The sequence below is a fragment of the Salvelinus namaycush genome, chromosome 22 (genome assembly GCF_016432855.1).
Source record: "Salvelinus namaycush isolate Seneca chromosome 22, SaNama_1.0, whole genome shotgun sequence".
NCBI lineage: Eukaryota > Metazoa > Chordata > Actinopteri > Salmoniformes > Salmonidae > Salvelinus > Salvelinus namaycush.
In genome coordinates, this window is record NC_052328.1 from 29,825,766 (window position 1) to 29,850,905 (window position 25,140).

The window sequence follows — 25,140 nt, forward strand, 5'->3', positions numbered from 1 at the left end:
AAAGCTACCGTTAAGAAAACATATAGTTGAAAAAGTAGTCACTACATCCAAACTTCTCTGTGAAACATGATCATATTTAGGCTAAATCTGAAATGTCGTAGACTACAAATTATAAGAACAAATCACTTTGGGGTTATATGTTAATACAATCTGTAATTTAGCATATTAAACACAAAAATTATGTTCAAGTGAGAATTAGGCAGGTCTGATACCAAAAAAAGAAAGGAAATTAGGCTATTACCTACTTTACCCATATTTTATTTCAGCAAAATAAGTAGTGTGTAGTTCCAGTAGTTAGCTACACTGCTACATGTAAAAAAGAAATTAACTACTTTTTAAACTACCACCAAGCTACTGCAAAATGTAGTTACATTTCCAGTTGAACAACATGTAGTTCACTTCCCCAAAACTGGGAACGTTTACTGTTCCAGGGTCATGACATAGTATTACAGTGCATGCACCGTCTCCAAATGTCATTTTCTCCCTTGAGAAATACCAAATTGTGTACATTTCAAGGGTTGGTGTGGGGATAGTCGATACTATCTTTGGGTACGTGGGTTACGTGGGTTTCGTGGCGTTTGACAGTAAAGTTGAGAGGGGTGGAGCTTAGAGGGGGGGGGGGGGGGGGGGGCACAGGGCTCGGGGCTCCGGGAGGTGGGGGGGCTTCATCAAAGGACCCAAAATGTTACAGGGCACGCTGGTTTCCAGTAGTTACCACAGCTACAAAGTAAATATTGGCTATATAGGAAAAATTTATGCAAACAATTTTTTTTCTTAATTTAAGGTTATGTATACGGTTAGCAGTGTGGTTAAGGAAAGGGTTAGGATTAAAATAAAATCAGATTTAAAAAATATGAATTGTAGAAATAGGCGGGCTTTATGATCTTGTGGCTGTGATAACTAGTGACGACCTTGGCACTCGCTAATACGTTAAGTTAGGACGTTGGGAACGTGTGAGATCATCTGATTGGTCGGTAGCCATATGTGGGAGGAGTGTTTACGCGGCTATTTATTTAGCTAGTTCCATTCTATTATTGTCTTTGGTGTAGTCCAGCTGGTCTGGTCGGTGGTGAAAGACATAGCACTCTTAGCACTTATTTATTATTTCACCGTCAACGGGTTTAAAAAATGTACTTTACGTTTTCTCATAACAACTCACTGGACGACAGTTTCCCTTCCTCCCCACAGGAAGACCTGGGTTCTCAACGGTTGTCCTGGGGGAATCTGGTGCAGAAACTAACCGTAATCAAAAGGATCAATCAACGGTTGGCAGACAAAGATCATTGCAGTTGGAATAGTGACACTGGTGAGTGTTTGTTTAGCACTGCAGCCTTTTGTCTGAGTGAGGAGTAGCCTACTGTCTTTGCTAATTTAGGAGGATTGCTACAACGTTGCAAAATAATGTATCACACAAAAGGTATGCAGCAATATTGATTCCAAAACAGATTTAAAAGTATAACACTTTTTTTCTTGGCATCAATAGTTGCTTATCCATAGGCTTCATATGAAAAAGTTCACCTCAAGACCGATTGTTACAGCACTATACAGTACAATGAATGAAAAGTGCCCCTATCGTTTTCTTTTCTGTTCCAGGATCAGTCACAGACATGTCCATGATATCAGAGTCTGACAGCGGTCTCTTCTACAGCCCACTGGAGGAGTCTCTCTGTGCCCACATTGTAAAGACCATTGTCGAGAGCCTCTCTGACGCTACGGACACTGTCCTGTGCTGCTCCAAACTGGTCCTACCAGATCCTCTCCTGCACAACATCAGTCGGGAGCTTCTCCATCTGGCTGCTAGTGAGCCTTGCGGCCTCAAGGGGGCGCTCATTGACCTGTGTGTGGAGCAGGGGGACCAACAAGGAGAACTGTGTAGTGTGGAGCAGATAGCCGTTGACCATAACCTGGTTCCTACCTTCCATCTCACCCTCGTGCTACGGCCAGAGGTGGGGGGGTTGTGGCCCAAGGTGCAGAGACTCTTTGGGGGCCGGAGGGCTGTGTCCCCCCAGAGGCAGAGTGGGAGACACACACTCAGGCTCAGTACCGGGTTCAGGGCTATCAAAAGAAAGCTGTATAGTTCAGGAGAGCTGCTTGTTGAAGAGTGCTGACCTGGCAAGAGCTATGGGTGTTTTGTAGTAGATATCAGACCTGAGTCTAATAATACATATCTGAAATACTTTGATATACTTAGTATGCTGCACTTTGTTTGGTTTGCCTGGTACAATGGAACCAGTGTAATGTTCCCAAAAGTGCAAATCAAGCATGCTTCAATAGTTTGACTCTGGTCGGATGTATATAATATTGTCTATGACTCTGGACTGAAGACAACACTACATTGAGAGAAGCCTTGTATGGCTCTGTGTGATAGAAGTGATTTCAGATATTCCAATGTAGTCACCAATGTACCTAAAGAAAACTCACTCCACTTCTGAGGGTGTGTAGGTACCCTGAATAGTCAAATTCTGAAGATGCTCTTAATTCCCATAGTGGGGCAAAAAAAGATTGTGCAACAATGTTAACCATGTAGTTTTTGTATATGCTAAAATGTATTGAATGTTTTCTAGGGAACGCATCTTATGGCAGCTTTTCCACATCAATTGACATGTGGAGACAATTGAATGTAAGATATGGCGATTAAGACAATGCAAAACTGCTGTTTTTGAACCATGGATTTGATTAGACAGTATTGATACTCCTATTCACCTGAACTGCTTTTTGTACTTTCCTTCAAGAACTTGAAACTGAAAAACTAAAATACATTTTCAAATTAAAATATCCATGTGAAATATTTTGTTTGTGGATCAAATATTTGTCTCTGTAATAAAATAAAACTACACTAGGTCATTATATAGTGATTATAATGAAACATTTGTTTCATTTGAATAAATACAGATTCATTTGTGCAATAATTTGCAATCCACCAAGCTACAAGCAAATCCACAGGGTACATTCAATTATATAATTACATTAGCTACATAATTCCATCTAGCCCATGTAATAACAATGTATGGTATATACAGGTACTAACTATAAATGTTATAAAAACTGGCTCAGATGTCTATCTTTAAAGGCCTTGAGTTGGTTCTTCTAAATATTTATCAAAGCATAATATGGGAAAGAGCTTTTATTATAGCAGCTGTAGCAGTATCTCATTCAAAAATACATTTCAAGGCTTAAAAAAAGAGATAAACACTAGTGTTTTGTATTTAAACCAGCCATCACCTTGTCAGTTTGTTTCACAGTTCTACAGGAAGTTAAGTCTGTCTGCAGGAGTGTGCAGAGAGAGAGAGGGGTCCCCCCACAGCCCATATGTCTGCAAGGCATTTTCTCTCTAATTGCTGCTCCAATCTTACGCTCCAATTTGTGTGTGTTGGCTTGAATAGAGCGTTGTCTATTGATTTCTTCACATTCGATTCAAGTACCAAATAATCTGAGGGGGAAAATAAGTATGGAGCAATCAAAACATCAAATGGATCTCCAACAACAGAACCTTTTCCATTGAGGTTCAAATCAGAGCAGATGGGCAGCAGGTCATGCAAGCACACATCAAAAATGTTAATCATGGGCATCATTCAGTTAAAAAAAATGTAATAACACATTGGTTAATAAAAAATATTGGAACAGTGTAAAAGTTCATTTGTGTTTCACTTTCACAGATCTGTGAATTTGAACTGGTTGCTGATTGCCCATTTGGCCAGGTGGGAATGTTCTGGGAGCCTAACTTTAGTCAACCAGCTTAAATGCAATGGGAAACCCATCCACTGTCAATGATCTATCAGCAGGCAAGTAAGGGCATTTCACACATAGTTCTGAGCTGTACTATTTTATTTACATTTGGTCTGGTTGGTTTCACATTGCCAAATGAACTAAATTGCCTAAACCTGAAAAAAACAAATGTATTGTCACAGATGCAGTGAAATGTGTTGTTTTACAGAGTCAGCCATGGTAGTATGGCGCCCCTGGAGCCTTGCTCAAGGGCACAGACAGACTTCACCTTGTCAGCTTGGGTATTCTAACCAGCGACCTTTCGGTTACTGGCCCAACACTCCACTAGGCTACCTACCACATGTTCAAGGATTTTTTAAATTGGAGAAAAATGCTCACGTTAAGTATATTAAGTTGAGAGCATGTGAACATCTGCAAGAGGATTTTGTGCATGCAGGAACAGTCATGTATGCTTTTTTTTACATAATAGCATAGGTTAACAGGAAGGATAAACCAATATCACAATAGGTCTTGCTCATATCGATATCAAACCCAAATCAAACAATATTGAAGTCAAAACAGTATCAGGCGATACTGATATAATTTTCAAGTTTTATTAGTCGTACAGGATACACGTGGTATACACCAGCCAATGAAATGCTTACTTGCAGCTTCCTTCTTGACAATGCAACAACAATAAGAAATAATAAAAGATAAGAATACGAACATAAAGTAAATGGCTCAGTAGAATATAATAAACATTTCACCATAAGAATAATACAGTAAGGTACAATTTATAGTCCAATATTTACATGTGTTTTGGGGAAGGGGGGATTTGGGGGCAAGTGTTTAAATTGTGCAGTATTTGGCAATCATAATAGGAGTCTGGCAGCAGCAGTTGTGATTTGTGTGTAGCATTCATTTATATGTGTGTATGTCTGTGGGAATTTTAGATATTGGTGCCCACCATTACAACGTACCCTTCTGTATGTCTGTGGGTTCTTATCCCTGTATCGTGATCTGAATCTCCGACAGTCGTAGGCTTCCCATCCGCTGAGCCCTTCGGTACAAGTCAGAGTCTCCGAAATGATGAGCAAGGTACAGCAAGCCTTCCTCTGGAAGACAAAAACAGACAAAAATGTATCCAATATATTGAAAAATATAATTATGCACTTTATCAAAAATCTTAAACTTCAGAATTATTTCACTGCATTGGCCTGGCGAGGCATCCACCATAGTTCAAATCAAAATGTTATTTGTCACATGCACCGAATACAAACAGGTGTAGTCTTACAGTGAAATACTCGGCTGGGGTTCGCCCCTATATATAGACCCCATGGCCGCAACACACGTTCTCTACATCATTTTTGAGCCGCCTCTAGCACCGTAGAGGATTGGAATGATCCATATAGCTCAGACCTGGCCGTCTTCACACTACTCAACACTGCAGCAGAATCAGAGCAAATCGCAACTCTGAGTGGTTTCACCTCCTCCACCAATCTAAAACCTATAATCATGGCCATCAACTCAGCTGCATATACTGACTGACACTTAATAAATGAATCGCTTACATACTCTAACGTTGAAATCTGGGATATACACACCTGCCCCCACCCTTCCACTGACTGTATCATTTGAACCATCTGTATACATCCTTAAAAACAAATAAAACCGATTATCCATCTCCACACACCATCTCACGTCCTCACCCCGTTCTCTCCTGCCCTCAGTCATGTCAACATCTACACTTGGTTTCGGAAATAGCCACGGAGGAACATTCCCCAATGCAATTGCCGGCCCTATCTCTCTCCCCCAGTCTGAGCAGAGTTCCCATTTGTCTTGAACGCACTGAAGTCTAAATGTCAGAGTTCCCTGTTGTTTTGAACTCGACATATGATCTCCGCAGAAATTAATGTCGCAATTAAAACAATTGGAAACTGGGACTCGGAAATCTCTGACTTGAAACCACCAGAAGAGGAGAAGGGAAAGGGATTACTGGGAGTATTTGTATGGAGGTCAACGAGTGTCAAATTTGGTTAACAAAAAATGTAATGGCTTATTTGTTATCTGTGGCTTATTTGACCTAATAGAAGTTTCGTAATGATAAGGTTGTTATGAGTGTACTGATATAAGTAGGACTATAAATCGGAGGGTCATGCTAGAAGGGATCCAGCTTTTGACAAATTAACGTCAGATTTACTTTTTGTAGCAGCAGGTTAGTATAATTTACGCAGCAGTTTATGATAATTAGGTTAAGGTTAGGAAATGGGTTTGGGTTAGCTAAAATGCACACAAAAAAAATGTTGACGTTAATTAACCAAAAGATGGATCCCTTCTAGCCATGAACTTATCGGCGTTGTGCCTGATCGTCATTAATTAACACAGTTTCCAATTTTTTAAATAAATAGGCAAGTCAGTTAAGAACAAATTCTTATTTACAATGATGGCCTACACCGGCCAAACCCTGAGCCAATTGTGCGCCGCCATATGGGACTCCCAATCATGGCCGGTTGTATTACAGCCTGGATTCGAACCAGGGTGTCTGTAGTGATGCCTCAAGCATTGAGATGCAGTGCCTTAGACCGCTGCACCACTCTGGAGTGCCTATTTCTAAACCTGATCTTCTTAAAATATAATTTTAAACCTTAAAAAAATGATTTGTGGTAACCCTAACCAAGCTGCTAATCTTATGCTAACCCTAACCTTAAATTAAGACCGAAAAGCACATTTTTGTTTTCATGAACTTTTATCAAATAGACAATTTTGACTTTGTGGCTGTGGTAACCTGAGGTAGTGGTAGTAGAAACCGTTGTGTCTCGTCAGAGTGGAAGAGAGAGGCCAACTCTGCAGAAAATCTGTCTCCCTCCAGTAGGCGGCGTTTTTTCGTTGACTTGGTCACCAAGCAAGGAGTTTTTGTATGGAGGTCAATGAGAGAGTGTTGAATTGGGTCAACAAAAAATGTACGGTTTATTTGCTACATGAGGTTTATTTGGTCGAATATAAGTTTCATAATGCTTAAGTTGTTACGAGTGTAATGATAGGACACGTGACATCCCGGCAACTTTGAGAAAAAACACTGTATATTTGAGTTGTCTCGAGATGGCTATGCATATTCATGCATTGAGGCTAGTAGAGCATCTCTCTCCATTGAAAACAGGCGGTTGACGTCAACAACCCTTATCGAATATTCAAACAAGATTACAAGAATGAGATGTATCATCCAATCCAAAGAAAGGATAGGCGGGAGCTAGACAACCCGCCCAGCCGCTTTGTGATCGACTCCCATTGTTAGGGCGGAGAGACATGTATCTTGTCAGTATATCCATCATCTTTGCTGTCGTATCTGCCCTCTCATTCGCTAAAATGGTCCCACCCGATTTTGCCTCCTCCTGAGTGTCTTCCACTTTTTAAGACTTTTTATTTCATTGTTAGAGCGGCTACTAGACTAGCGTACTACTACTTCCTTCACCATGAAGTGGAGTATCTGGTCAATATAATGGCTAATCTGATACATTCAGGATCAGGGGTTGTCCCATTGTAGCCTGGTCTCATAGACTGGACGTAACATAGTACATGTAAGTCCATAGTACATGTAAATCCACAACACTCAAGTTAGTATTATATGTTACATTTGGTATGGTTACATAAGACAGATGGTTACTTAAGGCAAAAACGAAAGTGGTGTGGTTGGTCGGGGTGGATGGGTATGCATATAACATGAATGTCTAGTAACCAAAGTTGTGATTTCAAATCTAATCACGGACCATTTTAGCTAATAAGCAACTTTTCTACTACTTACTACTTTTTAGCTACTTTGCAACTGCTTAACATGTTAGCTAACCCTTACCCTAACGATAACCCTTTCAACTCACCCTTTCACTAACCTTAACCCTTTTAGCTAACCCTAACCCTAAACAAGTTACCGAGCTTCATTCAAGCTAACTGATCAACGGAAGCCTCAGATGAACAGTGCTTGACTTGGGCAGGAGCTGACGGGAGCTGAGTACTGGCCACTCAAATGTTCTACTGCTTGAGCTTCTGTTCCTCTTATAGATGTTACAGGTTTTAGCTAGGTAGCGGTGGTGCGCGCTAGCAGCCTTTCAGTCGGTGACGTCACTTGCTCTGAGACTTGAAGTAGTGGTTCCCCTTGCTCTGCAAGCGCCGTGGCCTTTGTGGAGCGATGGGTAACGATGCTTCGTGGGCGACCGTTGTTGATGTGTGCAGAGGGTCCCTGGTTCGCGCCCGGGTTTGGGCGAGGGGACGCCATAAAGTTAAACTGTTACACAAACTATTACAGACTACAAAGGGAAGCACAGCCGAGAGCTGCCCAGTGACACAAGCCTACCAGATGAACAAAATTACTTCTATGCTTGCTTCGAGACAAGTAACACTGAAACATGCATGAGAGCATCAGCTGTTCCGGACAACTGTGTGATCACGCTCTACGCAACCGATGTGAGTAAAATTCACAAAGCCGCAGGGCCAGATGGATTACCAGGACATGTACTCCGAGCATGTGCTGACCAACTGGCAAGTGTCTTCACTGACATTTCAAACCTCTCCCTGTCTGAGTCTGAAATACAGGATGTTTCAAGCAGACCACCATAGTCCCTGTGCCCAAGAAAACTAAGGTAACCTGCCTAAATGACTACCGACCTGTAGCACTCACGTCTGTAGCCATGAGGTGCCTTAAAAGAATGGTCACATCAACATCATTATCCCAGAAACACTAGACCCACTCCAATTTGAATACCGCCCCAACAGATCCACAGATGATGCAATATCTATTGCACTCCACACTGTCCTTTCACACCTGGACAAAAGGAACACCTTTGTGAGAACGCTATTCATTGACTACAGCTCAGCGTTCAACACCATAGTGCCCTTAAAGCTCATCACTAAGCTAAGGACCCTGGGACTAAACACCTCCCTCTGCAACTGGATCCTAGACTTCCTGACGGGCCACCCCCAGGTGGTAAGGGTAGGTAACAACAAATCAACCACACTGATCCTCAACACGGGGGCCCCTCAGGGGTGCGTGCTCAGTATCCTCCTGTACTCCCTGTTCACTCATGACTGCACGGCCAGACATCACATCACCAACAAACTAACATCACCAACAAACTAACATGGTCTAAGCACATCAAGACAGAAGAGAGCACGACAAAACCTATTCCCCCTCAGGAGACTGAAAAGATTTGGCATGAGTCCTCAGATCCTCAAAAGGTTCTACAGCTGCACCATCGAGAGCATCCTGACGGGTTGCATAACTGCCTGGTATGGCAACTGTTCGGCCCCTGACCGCAAGGCACTACAGAGGGTAGTACGTACGGCCCAGTACATCATTGGGGTCAAGCTTCCTGCCATCCAGGACCTCTATACCAGGCGGTGTCAGAGGAAGGCCCTAAAAATTGTCAAAGACTCCAGCCAGCCTAGTCATAGACTGTTCTCTCTGCTGCCGCATGGCAAGCGGTACCGGAGCACCAAGTCTAGGTCCAACAGGCTTCTAAACAGCTTCTACCCCAAGCCATAAGACTCCTGAACATGTAATCAAATGGCTACCCAGACTATACGCATTGCCCCCCCCCCACCCTCTTTTACGCTGCTGCTACTCTCTGTTTTTATCTATGCATAGTCACTTTAATAACTCTACCTACATGTACATATTACCTCAATTACCTCAACTAACCGGTGCCCCCACACATTGACTCTGTACCGGTACCTCCTCTATATAGCCTCGCTATTGTTATTTTACTGCTGCTCTTTAATTATTGGTTACTTTTATTTCTTTTTTTTTGAGGGGGGGGGGTATTTTTCTTAAAACTGCAGTGTTGGTTAAGGGCTTGTAAGTAAGCATTTCACTGTAAGGTTGTATTCGGCGCATGTGACAAATACAATTTGATTTGATTGGCGTCACCTCGTTGATCAGTATGTGTTCAACCTGTGCTGGTTTGTCCATTTCGTTAGTTGAAATCAAATCAAATCAAATTTTATTTGTCACATACACATGGTTAGCAGATGTTAATGCGAGTGTAGCGAAATGCTTGGTTTCATCTGTGTTGGCCCAGTGGTCTTGAGAGATGTGGAGGGTCAACACCTTAAGTTGTCGCGCCCTATTTGTGTTAATTTGTCTGATCTTCCCTGTTTTCGTTTTACACCTTATTTTTGGTTTGCTTCCTGTCTTTAAGTTTGGTGTGAGTTTTTCTTGTTTGCCTCTTAGTGGGCAAATTTAGTGGGTGCTCATGGTGGGTGTCTTTTAGGTACCAGTTGTTGTTACTGTGCAACTTTCTGTGGGCACCCCCATGAGTGTCTTTTCAGCATCCTCTTATGCAGAAAGTCGAACCAACATAAGGCCTTGACACCATCTCCACCCAGGAGTACCAGATTCCCTCTGATGCCTATCTTATCATCACCTGTCAGGGATGAGTACTGCAACAAGTCTACGTTCTCAGTCAACCGTGGGATGGATGGCAACCCTAAGATGGTGGGATTCTACATGGGCATGGGCAAGGCGGGCAACATTGTATGTGAATGGGGACCACCTCCTCAACATGCCAGAGAGACACAAGCTTGTGGCCAGGTGCTGCCAGGACTTCTTTCACCTCACCCCTGGAGGCCTGTCTGCTGTTCCACAACGGAGCCACTGGAGGGAGGTAGGATAGGATAGGACAGCCTTTCTCAACCCAGTTCACAGGGCCCACCAGTCATTCCATATATTTGATGTACCCTAACACCAGCACAACTGATTCAAATCAACACTGGTGGCATTCCTGCCTGATCAGATCTCACAACGCTTGGATAGGTGTTTAACATATCAGCTAACTACATCATATAATATAGCAATCTGATGCGCGACTGTGCAGTCAATGACGTGGCACACAACCATTGGTTGATGCAATGCAACCGCCGTGTTCAAGAGCATCAAAGCTGTGATAACCGTGTTCGACTGACTGATCTACAAAGTACCTTGCATCATAAATAACAACTCAATATTATTTGTTGATCAGTTTGTTGATATTATTTATTGATCAGCATCAACCAATGGTTGCACACCATGTCATCAACTGTGCAGTTGGACATCAGATAGCTATGTCATATGATGTGGTTAGATGATATGTTAAATACCTATCCAGGCTTTGTAAGATCTGGCATACGTCTGTAACGGCAGGATCTCAACTGTGTTCAAGAGTTTCCACTAGATTGCACAGCCACAAAGTCAAAATTGGCTATATTGTAAAATTCATTAAAACAAAAATGTTATTTTTGGTCTTAAGTTATGGTTAGACTAGGAATAAGGTAAGTAGTGTGGTTAGGGTTAGATTTTAAATAATCATATTTTAATAAGAGAAATTGTAGAAATAGGCATGGTTTATGACTTTGTGGCTGCGGTAACTAGGGGCAACAGTGTCAAGAGCGTCAAATCCATGATGCATTGTGGGTAAATTGTGACTGACTGATCTAGAAATAATAACGAGTAGTTTATTTATGATGCAAGGTGATTTGTAAATCAGTCAGTCGGCAGTTGCCTGCAGTGACGGCTGCAATGTCGAACAAGCCTATTGGCTTTCAGATTAGTTAACTCATTTCAGGTGTGTTTGTGTTGGAATACTTCAAATATATGGAGCGACTGTTGGGCCCAAAGAACTGGGATGAGAAAGGCTGGGATAAGATAGGCCTAAACTTTATTGTCCCCGGGCGTTCAATCGTCTTGGACACACAGTACATATTTATTCAAATGTACCCTATACATTACACGCTCACAGGTGACAGTGAGGACCAACGCAGCAAGCCACACCACACCCACAGAGGCTCACCCCGGAGGAGATAGAGGTCCATAAGTCCTTCCTGGTGGAGTACTTCACCAAGGTGCCTGGTGCTATCTGCCAGCTAGACTCCCTGTACTTCCAGGAGAGTTCCACGAGTCGCTGCAGCCACGAGGAATCCCCCTACAAGCTGCTACATGTCCTGCCACACATACAACAGGAAGTGATGAATAGAATGCAATACAGTACACAATATATTAACATTCACAGTGTAAAAAAGGCTACAGTAAGAGGATGGTATAGTTTTATTCGGTAACTTATTACCTTAAAGGGATAGTTCACCCAAATGACAAAATTATATGTTGATTTCTTTATCCTGAAAGCAATGCTGTGAGGGTATGACAGCAATCCATGCTTTGGTTTTGTTTACTTGGCCACTGTTTCCAAATGCAAACTTTTTAGCTTTGTGGCACAAATCCAATGCAGGTCAATGGTACCGATATTCACATTTATCACTCTTCATGTCCAAATCATCTATAAGTAACTTCACAGACCTACACAATCCATTTTACACCCTTTAGGATGATTTGGACATGAAGGCCGAAAAATGCTAATATCAGTATGATTGACTTCCATTGGATTGGAAATTAGCATTTGGAAACAGTAGCCAGGTAAACAAAACCAAAGCATGGATCCCTGTCATAGCTTGTCCATGGACTGCTAACAGGGTAAGAAAACAATATATAATTTAGTAATTTGGGTACACTATCCCTTTAAGTTGCCCTTCACTAATAACTGTAGAACAACATTGTTTTATCATGTAGTGACATAGTAACTGCTTCGTAACTACATGGGGATAGTTTAGCAATGTAGGTTATTGTGGAACAAGGACTGACATTTCCAAATCAATTGATCATGGAGGTCCCGGGCTATTCCTCAGACATTTGCTCACTCACAGCTGTGGTGAACCCTGCCCGGGCCGGGCCTCATTATCGTGTGATCCGGGCTCTAAGAAATCCCTCATCTACCCGCAGGCTGCTCTATATCTCCTGTAAACCCGAAGGAGAGCCCATGAGGAACTTCAGGGAGCTGTGCTGCAGTCCTGACCCATAGAGGAAGCTGACAGGGGAGGCGTTCAGTCTGACTGTAACTGTGCACCACACTGCAAACTGTGGCTGGTCTTTAAGAGATAGTTCATTACTATCACTACCACTACAACTTACACTACAGCTGAACCTTTTCTAGTTTTTCTCATTCTTATACATTGTGAATATTGTCCTCTGGATTGTGTGTTGACTACAGAGATAAAATAGTCGATTCAGTGGAAATTCAATTCCAAAATCCTTTCAAAAAGGAAAGTGATCATTACTTAAAAATACAAATTCTGAGAGCTTTTCAATGTCATGTAGAATATTAAATCAATGTTGTACGTTATTCAGAGGCATATACTACAGATACTGCATTGTGAGGGGTTGTGTCTCTATATCCGACAGCAGCAGTGAATCAAAACATTAGATAGCAGATAATAAATGGATCAAAGTAGGAAATGGGTGGAGAGCAGCGTGTGTTTGGGGTCGCTTGCTCACAAATTGCTGGAGTAGATTATCTGCTATCTAATGTTTTGATTCACTGATCCATAAATGGATCAAAGTAGGAAATGGGTGGAGAGCAGCGTGTGTTTGGGGTCGCTTGCTCACAAAATGCTGGAGTAGATTATCTGCTATCTAATGTTTTGATTCACTGATCCATAAATGGATCAGAGTAGGAAATGGGTGGAGAGCAGCGTGTGTTTGGGGTCGCTTGCTCACAAAATGCTGGAGTAGATTCTCTGCTATCTTCCCCTCTTCTGTGTTTGAATGAGGCACATGCTGTACTCCATCTGTTATGTCATGTTGCATGCCTGAACTGCATAGGCTTAAACTCCATATATGTACACTAGGTGGTGCTACGGAGTCAACTATAAACTTCCAATGCGTAGCCTTGAGTTACCTGTTTTACATTATTGCTGACATAAAAGACAGGAGGAACCCTTAAATTGAATCACAGTATTTGATCAGTTCTCCCTTCTAAAAACCCATGGTTTATATATTTAAAAAAACGAATAACAAAAGACATTATGGACATACTCGGTGGCCAGTTAATTAGGTTCACCCATCTAGTACCTGGTTGGACCCCCCTTTGCCTCCAGAACAGTCTGAATTATTCGGGGAATGGATTCTACAAGGTGTCAGAAACGTTGCACAGGGAGGTTGGTCTATACTGACGCAATGGCATCACGCAGTTGCTGCAGATTGGACGGTGGTACATTCATGCTGCGAACAGACCATTCCATCTCATCCCAAATATGCTCTATTGGGTTTGGTCAGCAACAATGTTCAGATACGGTGTGGCATTCAATCGTTGCTCAATTGGCACGAAGGGACCTAACGTGTACAGGAAAACATTCCCCTCACCAGTGCAATACCGCCACCAGCCTGTACTGTTGACACCAGGAAGGATGGGTCACAAGGACGGCTGCTTACGCCAAATCCCGACTGCCATCAGCATGACGCAACAGGAACTGGGATTCGTCGGACCAGGCAATGTTTTTCCTCTCCTCAGTTGTCCAGTGTTGGTGATCGCGTGCCCACTGGAGCCGTATTTTCTTGTTTATGGCAGATAAAAGTGGAACCTGGTGTGGTCTTCTGCTGCAATAGCCCATCCATCATGACAAGGATCAACAAGTTGTGCATTCCAAGATGCTGTTCTGCACACCACTGTTGTACTGCGCCATTATTTGTCTGTTTGTCTCTTTCGAACTCTCTTATCAACAAGTTGTTTTCACCCACAGGACTGCCGATAACTGGATTTTTTTGTTTCTCTCACCATTCTCGGTAAACCCGAAACACTGTTGTGAGTGAAAAGCCCGGGAGATCAGACATTTCTGAGATACTGGATCCGGCACGCCTGGCACCGACGATCATACCACTCTCAAAGCCGCTTAGGTCACTCCTTTAGCCCATTCTAACGTTCAGTCGAACAGTAACTGAATGTCTCGACGCCTGTCAGCCTGCTTTATATAGCAAGCCATGGCCACGTGACTCACTGTCTGTAGGAGCGATCAGTTTTCATGAACGGGTGATGTACCTAATAATTTGGCAAGGTTGGGGTCAATGTAGGAAGTGAGTAATTGTCAGTCCCATTTTAAATGAAGTACAACTTATACAGTTTAGCAGGTTTAGCATGTGTCACAAATCATCTCAAAGCATTCTCATACTCTATCAATGGTGTATAAACATACATAGTGTGTTATGACACATTTGGCAATTCTCCCTACAGTGGGAATGGTTAGCTCACCCTTTATACTCCATTTATAGAATATAGAATATGGCATATGCATATAGATACTTTTTTGGTAAAAGCAGCTGTTAATTGGTTAATTATGTGGATTCCTGGGAGGCTTGGGTTTATGACTAAAGTGGAATTTAAATCAAATAGAATCACAAGTCAGGTGTATTCAGGATGCTTCAAAGGTTGAATCCAAATTCAAAACTTGACGAGTTGGTTTGAAGTACTAAAAGGACAAAACAAGATATTTGAGGCAAAGGGCATTTCAAGACAGCCTTTTCAAAATGTTTATGACTTACAGTCAACACTGTCCAGGACATAGCTTAGTTGAAAATGCGTACACAAAAGCTGACTTCATTAGATGTATTTTCAAAGACACAACTAAGTATTTCAGACTTCAAATAAGTAGGTGCACCTTGCTCCACTGACACTAGCTATTGTGAAAGACCAAATAAGTTTTAATTAAAACAATTATAATTAATGATTAATTTAGAGGCCCTAGTAAATATTAATAAGGATAGGGGAGAAAAAGTCTAGACTATTTTCACAAGTGTAATTTAGCTAACAAATATGTTATAATATTATAATTCACATAAAAATTGAAGTATCAATTTAGTTAAACATATTTTTCAAAAAGTGATTAGCTCAATTGATAGCGACAGAGTCACATATGACCAAGCAAAGTCCATTTTTGCTTTGCTTTGGTATTTGGTATTGGACATTTGATTAGGATCCCCATTCGTTGTTGCAAAAGCAGCAGCTACTCTTCCTGGGGTCCACAAAAAAACATGACACATAATACAGAATGACATAATACAGAACATCATTAGACAAGAACAGCTTTGACTCCTCGACTTTAGAAGGTCGTAGCTCAGCCTCAGAATGCCATCATAGAGACAAACCAGATATTTTTACATTTAATTGTTTAAATGTAACCTTTATTTAACTAGGCAAGTCAGTTAAGAACAAATTATTATTTACAATGATGGCCCATGTGCATCAGAACCCCACTTTTCTCGTAAAACTTACAGCTTGTTTTCCCATTCAAAATCTTAAACTAAAAAAGGGTAGGCTTTTTGCACTTTTTTTAACAAGGGGTATGGTATACCGCCTCAGTTTGAGCCCTGGTTTTAAGGTACTGGTTCACTGTAGTTCACTGACAGTCTAGTTGACTGACTTATTGCACTTATTGCACATTTCAAATATACAGCAGGGGAAAAAACTGTTTGAGCCAGAGAGGTTACACTCTATGTGTTGTAATGTGTTGCAACAATTGTCCCTTGGCCTGCCTAACAACGGAGTGTTATTTTCCCCACACAAGAGGTCAGAGGGATGATGTCACAACAGACCTAGACCACCAGACCTGCTGCCCAGCAGACCTAGTCACAGACTGGCCACTAAGCCAGGATATAAGAAGCCAGGTCCCAGATCTGTTTGTGCTGTCTTGTGACAATGACCATATTAGTTGGCAAACCAGCATTTGAGTTGACAAGACAGCACAAACTGATATGGGACCAGGCTAGTACAATAGTGCCAGGTTGGCTAGACAGATGACCACATAGTCAAATGTAGTTGAGAAAGAGATAAATGCATTCCAGCAGGTCAAGATGAGTTGGCATGTTTTGTTTATCTTTATTGCGTGTGCTAGTCAGTGCCACTTTATGGCATGTCTTACAGGGGGAGTTACCTGTTTTTTTGCTTATCTAGATTAGCATCAAACAGTTCTAGAATGTTCTCTGATATATCAGTCAACATCACATCGGAACTTGTAATCATAAAGCGTGCTAGGGTAGGAGTGCTGATCTAGAATCAGTTTAGCCTTTTAGGTCAGGGGTATTCAACAGGGGGTCTGCAAAAATGTTTATAAGGTATTTTTATGAATATTGCTAGCACCAACAGAATAAATTAAATTTGAATAACAAACAGTACCTACTGTTGAAAATATGATAATATATGTTTTTCTAGTGAGCAAATTTCTAATATTGAGGAAATTACACTCACTGGAGTATCTGAGTATTCAATTAAAATGGTCAAAAAGTTACAAAAATAGCTTCTTAGCAAAGAGCAATTTTTCAAGGAAGAATTTTGCTAGGACTGTCTGGGAGTGATCTGAGTGGAGAGGGGGAAACGGAAAATTAGCTGTTAATGGCAGAGAGGTTTGGAACTCTCTTTCGTACTGGTCTATTAATTAATGTACTGCATGGTGACGACACATGGAAGGCCAAAACTCCATGCCACCAAAACAGGCTGACATATCAGGTGGTCTTTTCAAACAGCTCAACACTAAAAGGCCATTATCATCATTTTCACAATTTCACAATATTATTCCAACCTCATAGTGTGGAAATATATGCTGTATAAAACACAGGAAAAACACATCTTGGCCTTTAAACAGTTTAACAGCAGCTCTTATGCCTTGCTAACTGGTTATATGCATGTGTATAACTACACGTCTAGTATGTGAACATGGCATTAGTGAAAATGTTTTGGAGTTACCTTTCTAGCTAATAGGCTATGTTAGAGTTTACACTTTCTCTTTAAATTATAACATGGGGAGGTCAAAATAATGAAAAACTATCTACCAAATCTATTCATTTTAAAATGTTGATTACTTCTCCTTGCCATTATCATTCATATGATAAGACAAGGCGTGCACATTGGAGCTCCCTGGGTCGCCGGTTTGCCTGCCCTGTCATAGGTTACAAAGATACACATATCAGAGAATGTTGACTCGAGTGGGAATATCCAATGTTTTAAATTAAACTGTCAATCTTTCATAGGAAACCTATTGAAATCCTAGGAGTATAGATAATAGAATATGAATTCCCATTCAAGTTGGCATTCGGTAAAGCTTTCAAATGATATCAAACCCATCCAAATGATATCAAACCCAACCGAATGATATCAAACCCAACCGAATGATATCAAACCCAACCAAATGATATCAAACCCAACCGAATGATATCAAACCCAACCAAATGATATCAAACCCAACCGAATGATATCAAACCCAACCAAATTATATCAAACCCAACCGAATGATATCAAACCCAACCAAATGATATCAAACCCAACCAAATTATATCAAACCCAACAGTCTCATTGCTTGGTGGGGTATGCAAAATGGGGCAACTTTGAGCACCTCTATCTTCTGGATGTTTTGGCATTCAGATTCAAAAAGTCACTTTCTGACCACTGGGCAAACATGTAAGGAAGATTTTGTTCAAATCAAAAGAGGTGCATTCAGAAAGTGATTGAATTCATATAGTTTATACCTTATCTATTGTACACTACACCTGTTAACGGATCCAGTGATTGAGCAAGTGAACGTGGTTAAAAACCAATCAGAAAATATCAGGTTAAAATCAAACCAAGAGTGTAAATTGTATGTACAACATATAATTTGGGGTGTGCTTATATTTTTGCAATTACTCACATTTTTTACATATCCCAACACCCCCTGAGACACCTGCAGGTGGGGTTACAGCCAGAGTTAAGTGCTTTGCTCTGGGATTCAAACGAGCAACCTTTTGGTTACTGGCTCAATGCTCTAACCTCGAGGATACCTGCAGACAATATATGATGTGTGGTGTTCTGTGTCAATCCCACTTGAGCAATAGAGAGTTTATTATCCAAACATTCTGTATACTGTACTTTATAGGATATTCAAGCCTATCTTGAAGGCCTTATTCTGACAGTTCGAACTGACCAGTCAAAAGTTATGTTTACTTAACGAAATTAGAGAATGCATGCTTCTGCCTACGAAGAGTTGTAAGATTGGATGGCTCATGGCAGTTTTGAACACTTGTCATGTTCCAACGGGTAAAATATGGCACATGATTATAATTGTGGGTTTGATCATTTTAAGGATCCCATTTTGGCAAAATATTTGGTTAAAGTTCAACCAGCAGGGAAAATCCATGTATGACGGTTGTGCTCTGTGCAATACAGAACCATATACTATGTATTTACAACTCTTCAGTAGTGATATGAGATATTTATCTACAGTGTAGCTGTACCAAGTAAACTGTATAAAGTTGATTGAGTCATACCATGAGTCAACCAACCTGATTGGCGGAGGTAGCCTCATGGTTTACCGGCTTCAACATCCCGTATGCTACCAAGCACCGTTGTGCACTAGAGCAAGGCTCTTTGCTCCAGCAGCCCTTAATTGTGTGTTAAGTGTCAGATTGGGTACTGTTAAAGCAACAAATACAGGATTTCCATCCAAATGGACCAAGAAAGCAAGTTTTCTAGCATTGCAATGACAGTCTTAAAGGCTTTAACAGGAAGCTTAAAATATGGTGTTCTTGATCCTTCCAATTAATTGGAATTTGAAAATACTTGGTCAAAGTTCAACCAGGTGGGAAACTCCATGTATGACTGGTGGTGCTCTACTCGTGCAAAAAGGAAAATATATATTATGCATCCATATACTTTTATTTCTGTTATTTTCAAGCAATGAAATAAGATCTTTATCTGTAGTGCACTGCAGTCTAAGCTGTATATGGTTGGTTGACTCATTGGAGTATTGAGGCCATGTTTCAACAGGTAAAATATGGGCGTTATTATGGTGTGTTTGCTTGATCCTGAACATGTGTTGACATTTGAGTCATTTCATTCATAATGTCCCTATTATATAAACATGAGTCTAGGCTATAGGATGACCAATGTTATTACAGCAAATAGGCTATTGAGGATTCAAGTTATTCAAGTGATTCATGAGAGTCGAATATATATATTTTTGAATATGTGAGATTCTATTCATAGTTATTATGTAATCATTATTCTATAAACATGACATGAGGCTAACGTTACAGCTTGACTAACATTATGGCAGCAATAGGCTACCTCTAACACTATGTTGCTTCAAGGGATTAACAGGAAGCTTAAAATATGGTGTTCTTGATCCTTCCAATTAATTGGAATTTGAAAATACTTAGTCAAAGTTCAACCAGGTGGGAAACTCCATGTATGACTGGTGGTGCTCTACTCGTGCAAAAAGGGGATTCAGAAGAGTCAATTGAAAAGTTTCCATTTCGAATAATGACAATATGGAATATATACTCATAATATCCTCATACTAGATCATACTTAGATCAGGTATTCCGAAACTGGGGTACGCGCAATGCCGTCGGGGGTAGGCCAAATAAAAATGTGAATACATTTTTTTTATATATACTTATTTTTTTCTTCACATTTTCAAACAGTCCATTTATATTTTCCAACGGGGCTATACATTTGGGTGAGGTTTTTTTCTCACCTGCGAAGCCTCGTTTCACTGCCAAAATGTAAATTAAACCGCCGATATAAACCAGTGCTATAACAACACAATGTCAAATACAGGAAGCCTAGACAAATAATTCATATCCAATCACATTAACCATTACTCTCTCGCGGGAATTCCACTAACGGTCCGTATGTAGCCAAACGTAGCTGCTGCTCATGTTGGTATCTGTACTGATGGCGCAAAAGCCATGACAGGGAGACATAGTGGAGTGGTAACGCGCGTGCAAGCAGTTGCGCCAGATACCACTTGGGTACACTGCAGCATCCACCGAGAGGCTCTTGCTGCCAAGGGAATGCCTGACAGCTTGAAATACGTTCTGGACAATACAGTGAAAATGGTTAACTTTGTTAAAGCAAGGCCCCTGAACTGTTCTGTATTTTCTGCACTATGCAATGATATGGGCAGCGACCATTTAACACTTTTACAACATGCAATGGTTATCAAGGGGTAAACTATTGACACATGTTTTTAAATTGAGAGACGAGCTTAAAGTTTTCTTTACTGACCATAATTTTCACTTGTCTGACCGCTTCTCACATGACTGGCCTACCTGGGTGATGCTTTTTCTCGCCTGAATGATCTGAATCTAGGATTACAGGGACTCTCCGCAACTACATTCAATTTGCGGGACAAAATTGAGGCTATGTTTAAGAAGTTGGAGCTCTTCTCTGTCTGCATTAACAAGGACAACACACAGGTCTTTCCATCATTGTATGATTTTTTGTGTGCAAATGAACCCAAGCTTACCCACAATGTCAAATGTAATATAGTGAAGCACCTGAGTGAGTTGGCTGCGCAATTACGCAGGTACTTTCCCGAAACGGATGACACATACAACTGGATTCGTTATCCCTTTCATGCCCTGCCTCCAGTCCACTTACCGAAATCTGAACAAGAGAGCCTCATCGAAATTGCAACAAGCGGTTCTGTGAAAATGTAATTTAATCAGATGCCACTGTCAGATTTCTGGATTGGGCTGCGCTCAGAGTATCATGCCTTGGCAAATCACGCTGTTAAGACACTGATGCCCTTTGCAACCACATACCTATGTGAGAGTGGATTCTCAGCCCTCACTAGCATGAAAACTAAATACAGGCACAGACTGTGTGTGGAAAATGATTTAAGACTGAGACTCTCTCCAATATAACCCAACATTGCAGAGTTATGTTTATCCTTTCAAGCACACCCTTCTCATTAACCTGTGGTGAGTTATTCACAATTTTCAATGAACAAATAAGGTTTTATATATAGTTCTCATTTACAACTGCGACCTGGCCAAGATAAAGCAAAGCAGTATGACAAAAACAACAACAACAACACAGTTACAAATAAACAAATGTACAGTCAATAACAGAATAGAAAAATCTATGTACAGTGTGTGCAAATGTAGAAGAGTAGGGAGGTAAGGCAATAAATAGGCCATAGAGGTGAAATAATTACAATTTAGCATTAACACTGGAGTGATAGATGTGCAGATGATGATGTGCAAGTAGAAATACTGGAGTGCAAAAGAGCAAGAAGATAAATAACAATATGGGGATGAGGTAGTTGGGTGTGCTATTTACAGATTGGCTGTGTACAGGTACAGTGATCGGTAAGCTGTTCTGATTTTTGCAATTCGTTCCAGTCATTGGCAGCAGAGAACTGGAAGGAAAGGCGACCAAAGAAAGTGTTGGCTTTGGGGATGAGTGTAAGATGGTTAAATAAATAGCAAAATTATTGATTATTATTATATTATTATGTGTGCCCTGGTCCTATAAGAGCTTTTTGTCACTTCCCACGAGCCGGGTTGTGACAAAAACTCACACTCATTCTTATGTTTAATAAATGTATTGTATAGTGTGTACGTGTCAGGCTTACAAAAAAACAACAAAAAAACATTTGAGAGTGCGCTGACCCTGGTGCTAGAGGGGGTACGCAGCTGGAGGTTGAATGTTTGAAGGGGTATGGGACAATAACATTTTTGGGAACCACTGTTAGATCATACTAATAGTTACAAGTAATGGGCTTCAAGCTAGGAATGAATCATCTTGTACACCATGTAGCCACACCCCCTCCCCCTGTTCCTCTAGGACTCAACTGATTCAAGGGATTCAGGAGAGTCAACAGAAAAGGTTCCATGTTGAATATGTATGATATTGTATATATTCATAGTTATCATACTCATATCATATTACCTGCAATATTATATTAGTAGGCCCATGCTCATTATTGACTTATGTCAGTCATGAAGGCTTGTCATGTTCCAACAGGTGAAATATGGCACGTTTTATGGTGTGTTTGCCTAACACCCGAGCCTTGCTGCCTGATCGTGTGTTGAAACATAAAAAGGAAAATGCGCCACACTGTTGTTCCTGCTACAAGGGGATGTTATTGATACAACGTTTCGACCTTAGGTCATGGATGCCTGATGGAGACCTAAGGGTTGAAACATTGTATCAATAAAAGGGCCTGGGAGCATGAACAGCAGTGTGCGGCATTTTCATTTAGATTTTTCATGAGTTCACCTATAACTCCAGCACCTTGAAAATGTACCTGGATGTGCACATGTTCTGCAGCTTCTGAAACATGAGTCCTCTCATTCATAATGTCCTTGTTATATAAATATGAGTCTGGTCTACAGGATGAGTCATATTTTCATTATGCAAAAGCATACCTTTATTTATTCAGCTTATTCAGGAGAGTCAAAGGAAAGGGTTCCATTTTTTATAATTAGTATGTCGAATATGTACAGTGGGATGCAAAATTATTGTCTCCCTTGATAAATATGAGCAAAAAAGACTGTATAAAATAAATAATACAAATACTGAGCTATATTGTATGCTAAACATTTTTATAAATTAGATTATCTTAATGCCATTGCTCAGAGAAAGAGATTTTGTTGAGCAAGTAATATTAATAAAAATGAAAAAGATAGGTTTCAAAATTATTGGCACGCTGTTTTCAATAGTTTTCAATACCTCACTTTGCGAGGATATAGGCACTGAGCCTTGTTCTGAAAGGTTTTATGAGATTGGAGAACACATTGGGAGGGATCTCTGGTGGTGGATCTTTGATGTTATGAGGCTATTTTGCTTCCACTGGTCCTGGGGCCCTTGTTCAACGGCATCATGAACTTTACCAAGTACCAGGACATTTTAGGCAAAAACCTGGTTGCCTCTGCGAGGAGGCTGAAACATGGATCTTCCAGCAAGACAGTAACCCCAAGCAACATTAAAATTTGCAAATAAATTGTTAATTGACCACAAAATCAACCTTATGCAATGGCCATCTCAGTCTCCGGACTTGATGCCCATTGAAAACCTGTAGTTTGAATTGAAGAGGGCAGACAAAGGATATCAAGGATCTGGAAAGATTCTGTATGGAGAAATGGCCTAAGGGACAGATCAAAATGTACTAGGGGGGAGGGGCTGGTCCAAGTCAAGGTGTCATCAACAAAAAAATGTGCCCCCCTCGCCAATATTACAATTATTTTCACGACCCTGCAAAATATATTGAACACCCTCCCCCTCACAGAATTAACTCAAAATAATGTTTACGACCAAAAATAACAATAACTGTCACGACCCTGCGTTTATAAACGTGGATATCAACTTTGCCTCTTCAGCACACTTTTGTGGCACAGTTGATGCTACGCAGGGTTACGGGCCAGAAGGTTGAGGGATCGCTGACCACCACAGAGGAGCTCTCCCTACCTGTTTCATTACACTACGATCAGAGCCGGCTGCAGACAATGATCAGCTAGGAAAACATTTCAACATTTTGATGCCATATTTATAATTATATAAAATATACAGTATGCAACTAATTTTCAACCAACAGGTGTCTGTGCCAATGCACCACACAACCAATAAACAAACCATACCGACTTCGGGCACTTCAATATCATGGTTTGCGTTTTCAACACCACAATAAATAGACTATGTCAATCTGGACAAACAGAAAATACATCCCTCCCTACCTTGTAGGCTTACCCAGTATAGAAGGCTTGGCTTGACAATCTCCGATTGTCATTCAACTTTTTGATGTTTTGTAACAGATAACTCTTACCATTCATCATTTGGCCGATGCACAGTTTGGATTGATTGATTTTATTTGTCAGTTCAAAAAATACATATATACACAAATATTTTTAAAAGATACCGGGATTGCACAATAAAGTCGGGAATTTATTTCCATTGTGGTCCCTGTTTTTACATAAATACCATTACATAGATACAGACACAATGAGGGATGTCGGCCAAATGAGCCACATTAACGTGTCCTTAAAAACAGCAATAACAAATTACAAAAACACTATTCCTTGTGTTTCGATGTGTAGCATATGCATAACTTTATAGTCTGTTTTTCATTTGTTTTTGTCTACTTTCCTAAAATAATAATTGTCCACCTCACGGTTCAGCTGTCAGAGATTTAAGCACTACATGTACCAGGGCATTGCATGCATAGGCCTATAGGCTATGATATTCATATTTTTATAAATATATACTGTGTATATAGCCTATATAAAGGAAGAGAAGCATAGGCCTAACCCCAGAGAAATAGAGACATGTGGTGGCATGCTACGGCACTGACATGCATTTCTTTATGTCAGATGGCTACTACGTCTGCTATATAGATATAGACGTACCGAAGGAGGCTAATTTGTACATTTTCTCTCAGAATATTTTGTATAAAGATAAGCATTATATTGTTAGATTATAGGAGTAACTCTGGTAGGTCTAAAACAGACTTCCTCACCTCAAGTTCAACTGTCGGAGTCAGTTGGAGCGCCGGTGTGTACTGCCTTCACATCATGCCTTTATATCATAGGCAGGCATACAGTAATTAAAGCTTAATAATAGCCACAAACGTTCACAAACGTGTCTAAACTTCATTAGGGTAATATCAAAGTAAGTCAAGCCATTGTTTATAGAGAAAATACGAGCAGAAGAGCATATGTAAACCAGGGAAAAAACGCACTACCCTCCCCTGTGCCCCCCCCAAAAAAACACACAACCCTCCCCAAAGCAAAAAAAATGGTTTGACAACCCTCCCCTATTTTGGACCACCCCT

General features: G+C 40.7%; 1 protein-coding gene and 1 long non-coding RNA gene across 2 annotated transcripts; one reads left to right on the top strand and one right to left on the bottom strand.

Annotated features, from left to right (window-relative positions):
* Positions 1 to 1,012: 1,012 nt before the first annotated feature.
* On the top strand, positions 1,013 to 3,048 carry LOC120017744 (DNA damage-inducible transcript 4 protein-like). Its single transcript, XM_038960701.1, has 2 exons — positions 1,013 to 1,306; positions 1,594 to 3,048. Exons 1-2 carry the CDS (start codon positions 1,129 to 1,131, stop codon positions 2,106 to 2,108), a joined length of 693 nt encoding a protein of 230 aa, XP_038816629.1. The 5' UTR covers positions 1,013 to 1,128; the 3' UTR covers positions 2,109 to 3,048.
* A 1,012-nt stretch (positions 3,049 to 4,060) lies between these two features.
* LOC120017962 lies at positions 4,061 to 24,965 on the bottom strand. Its single transcript, XR_005472164.1, has 3 exons — positions 24,826 to 24,965; positions 11,520 to 11,670; positions 4,061 to 4,820 (listed from the first exon to the last, which is right to left on the bottom strand). It is a non-coding gene; the product is annotated as an uncharacterized LOC120017962 (long non-coding RNA).
* Between the last annotated feature and the right edge of the window lie 175 nt (positions 24,966 to 25,140).

Coding starts and splice junctions, on each gene's coding strand:
- LOC120017744 (XM_038960701.1), top strand. CDS start 1,129: ATGTACTTTACGTTTTCTCATAACAACTCACTGGACGACAGTTTCCCT. Junction 1,307..1,593: donor CAGTTGGAATAGTGACACTG/GTGAGTGTTTGT, acceptor TTTCTGTTCCAG/GATCAGTCACAGACATGTCC.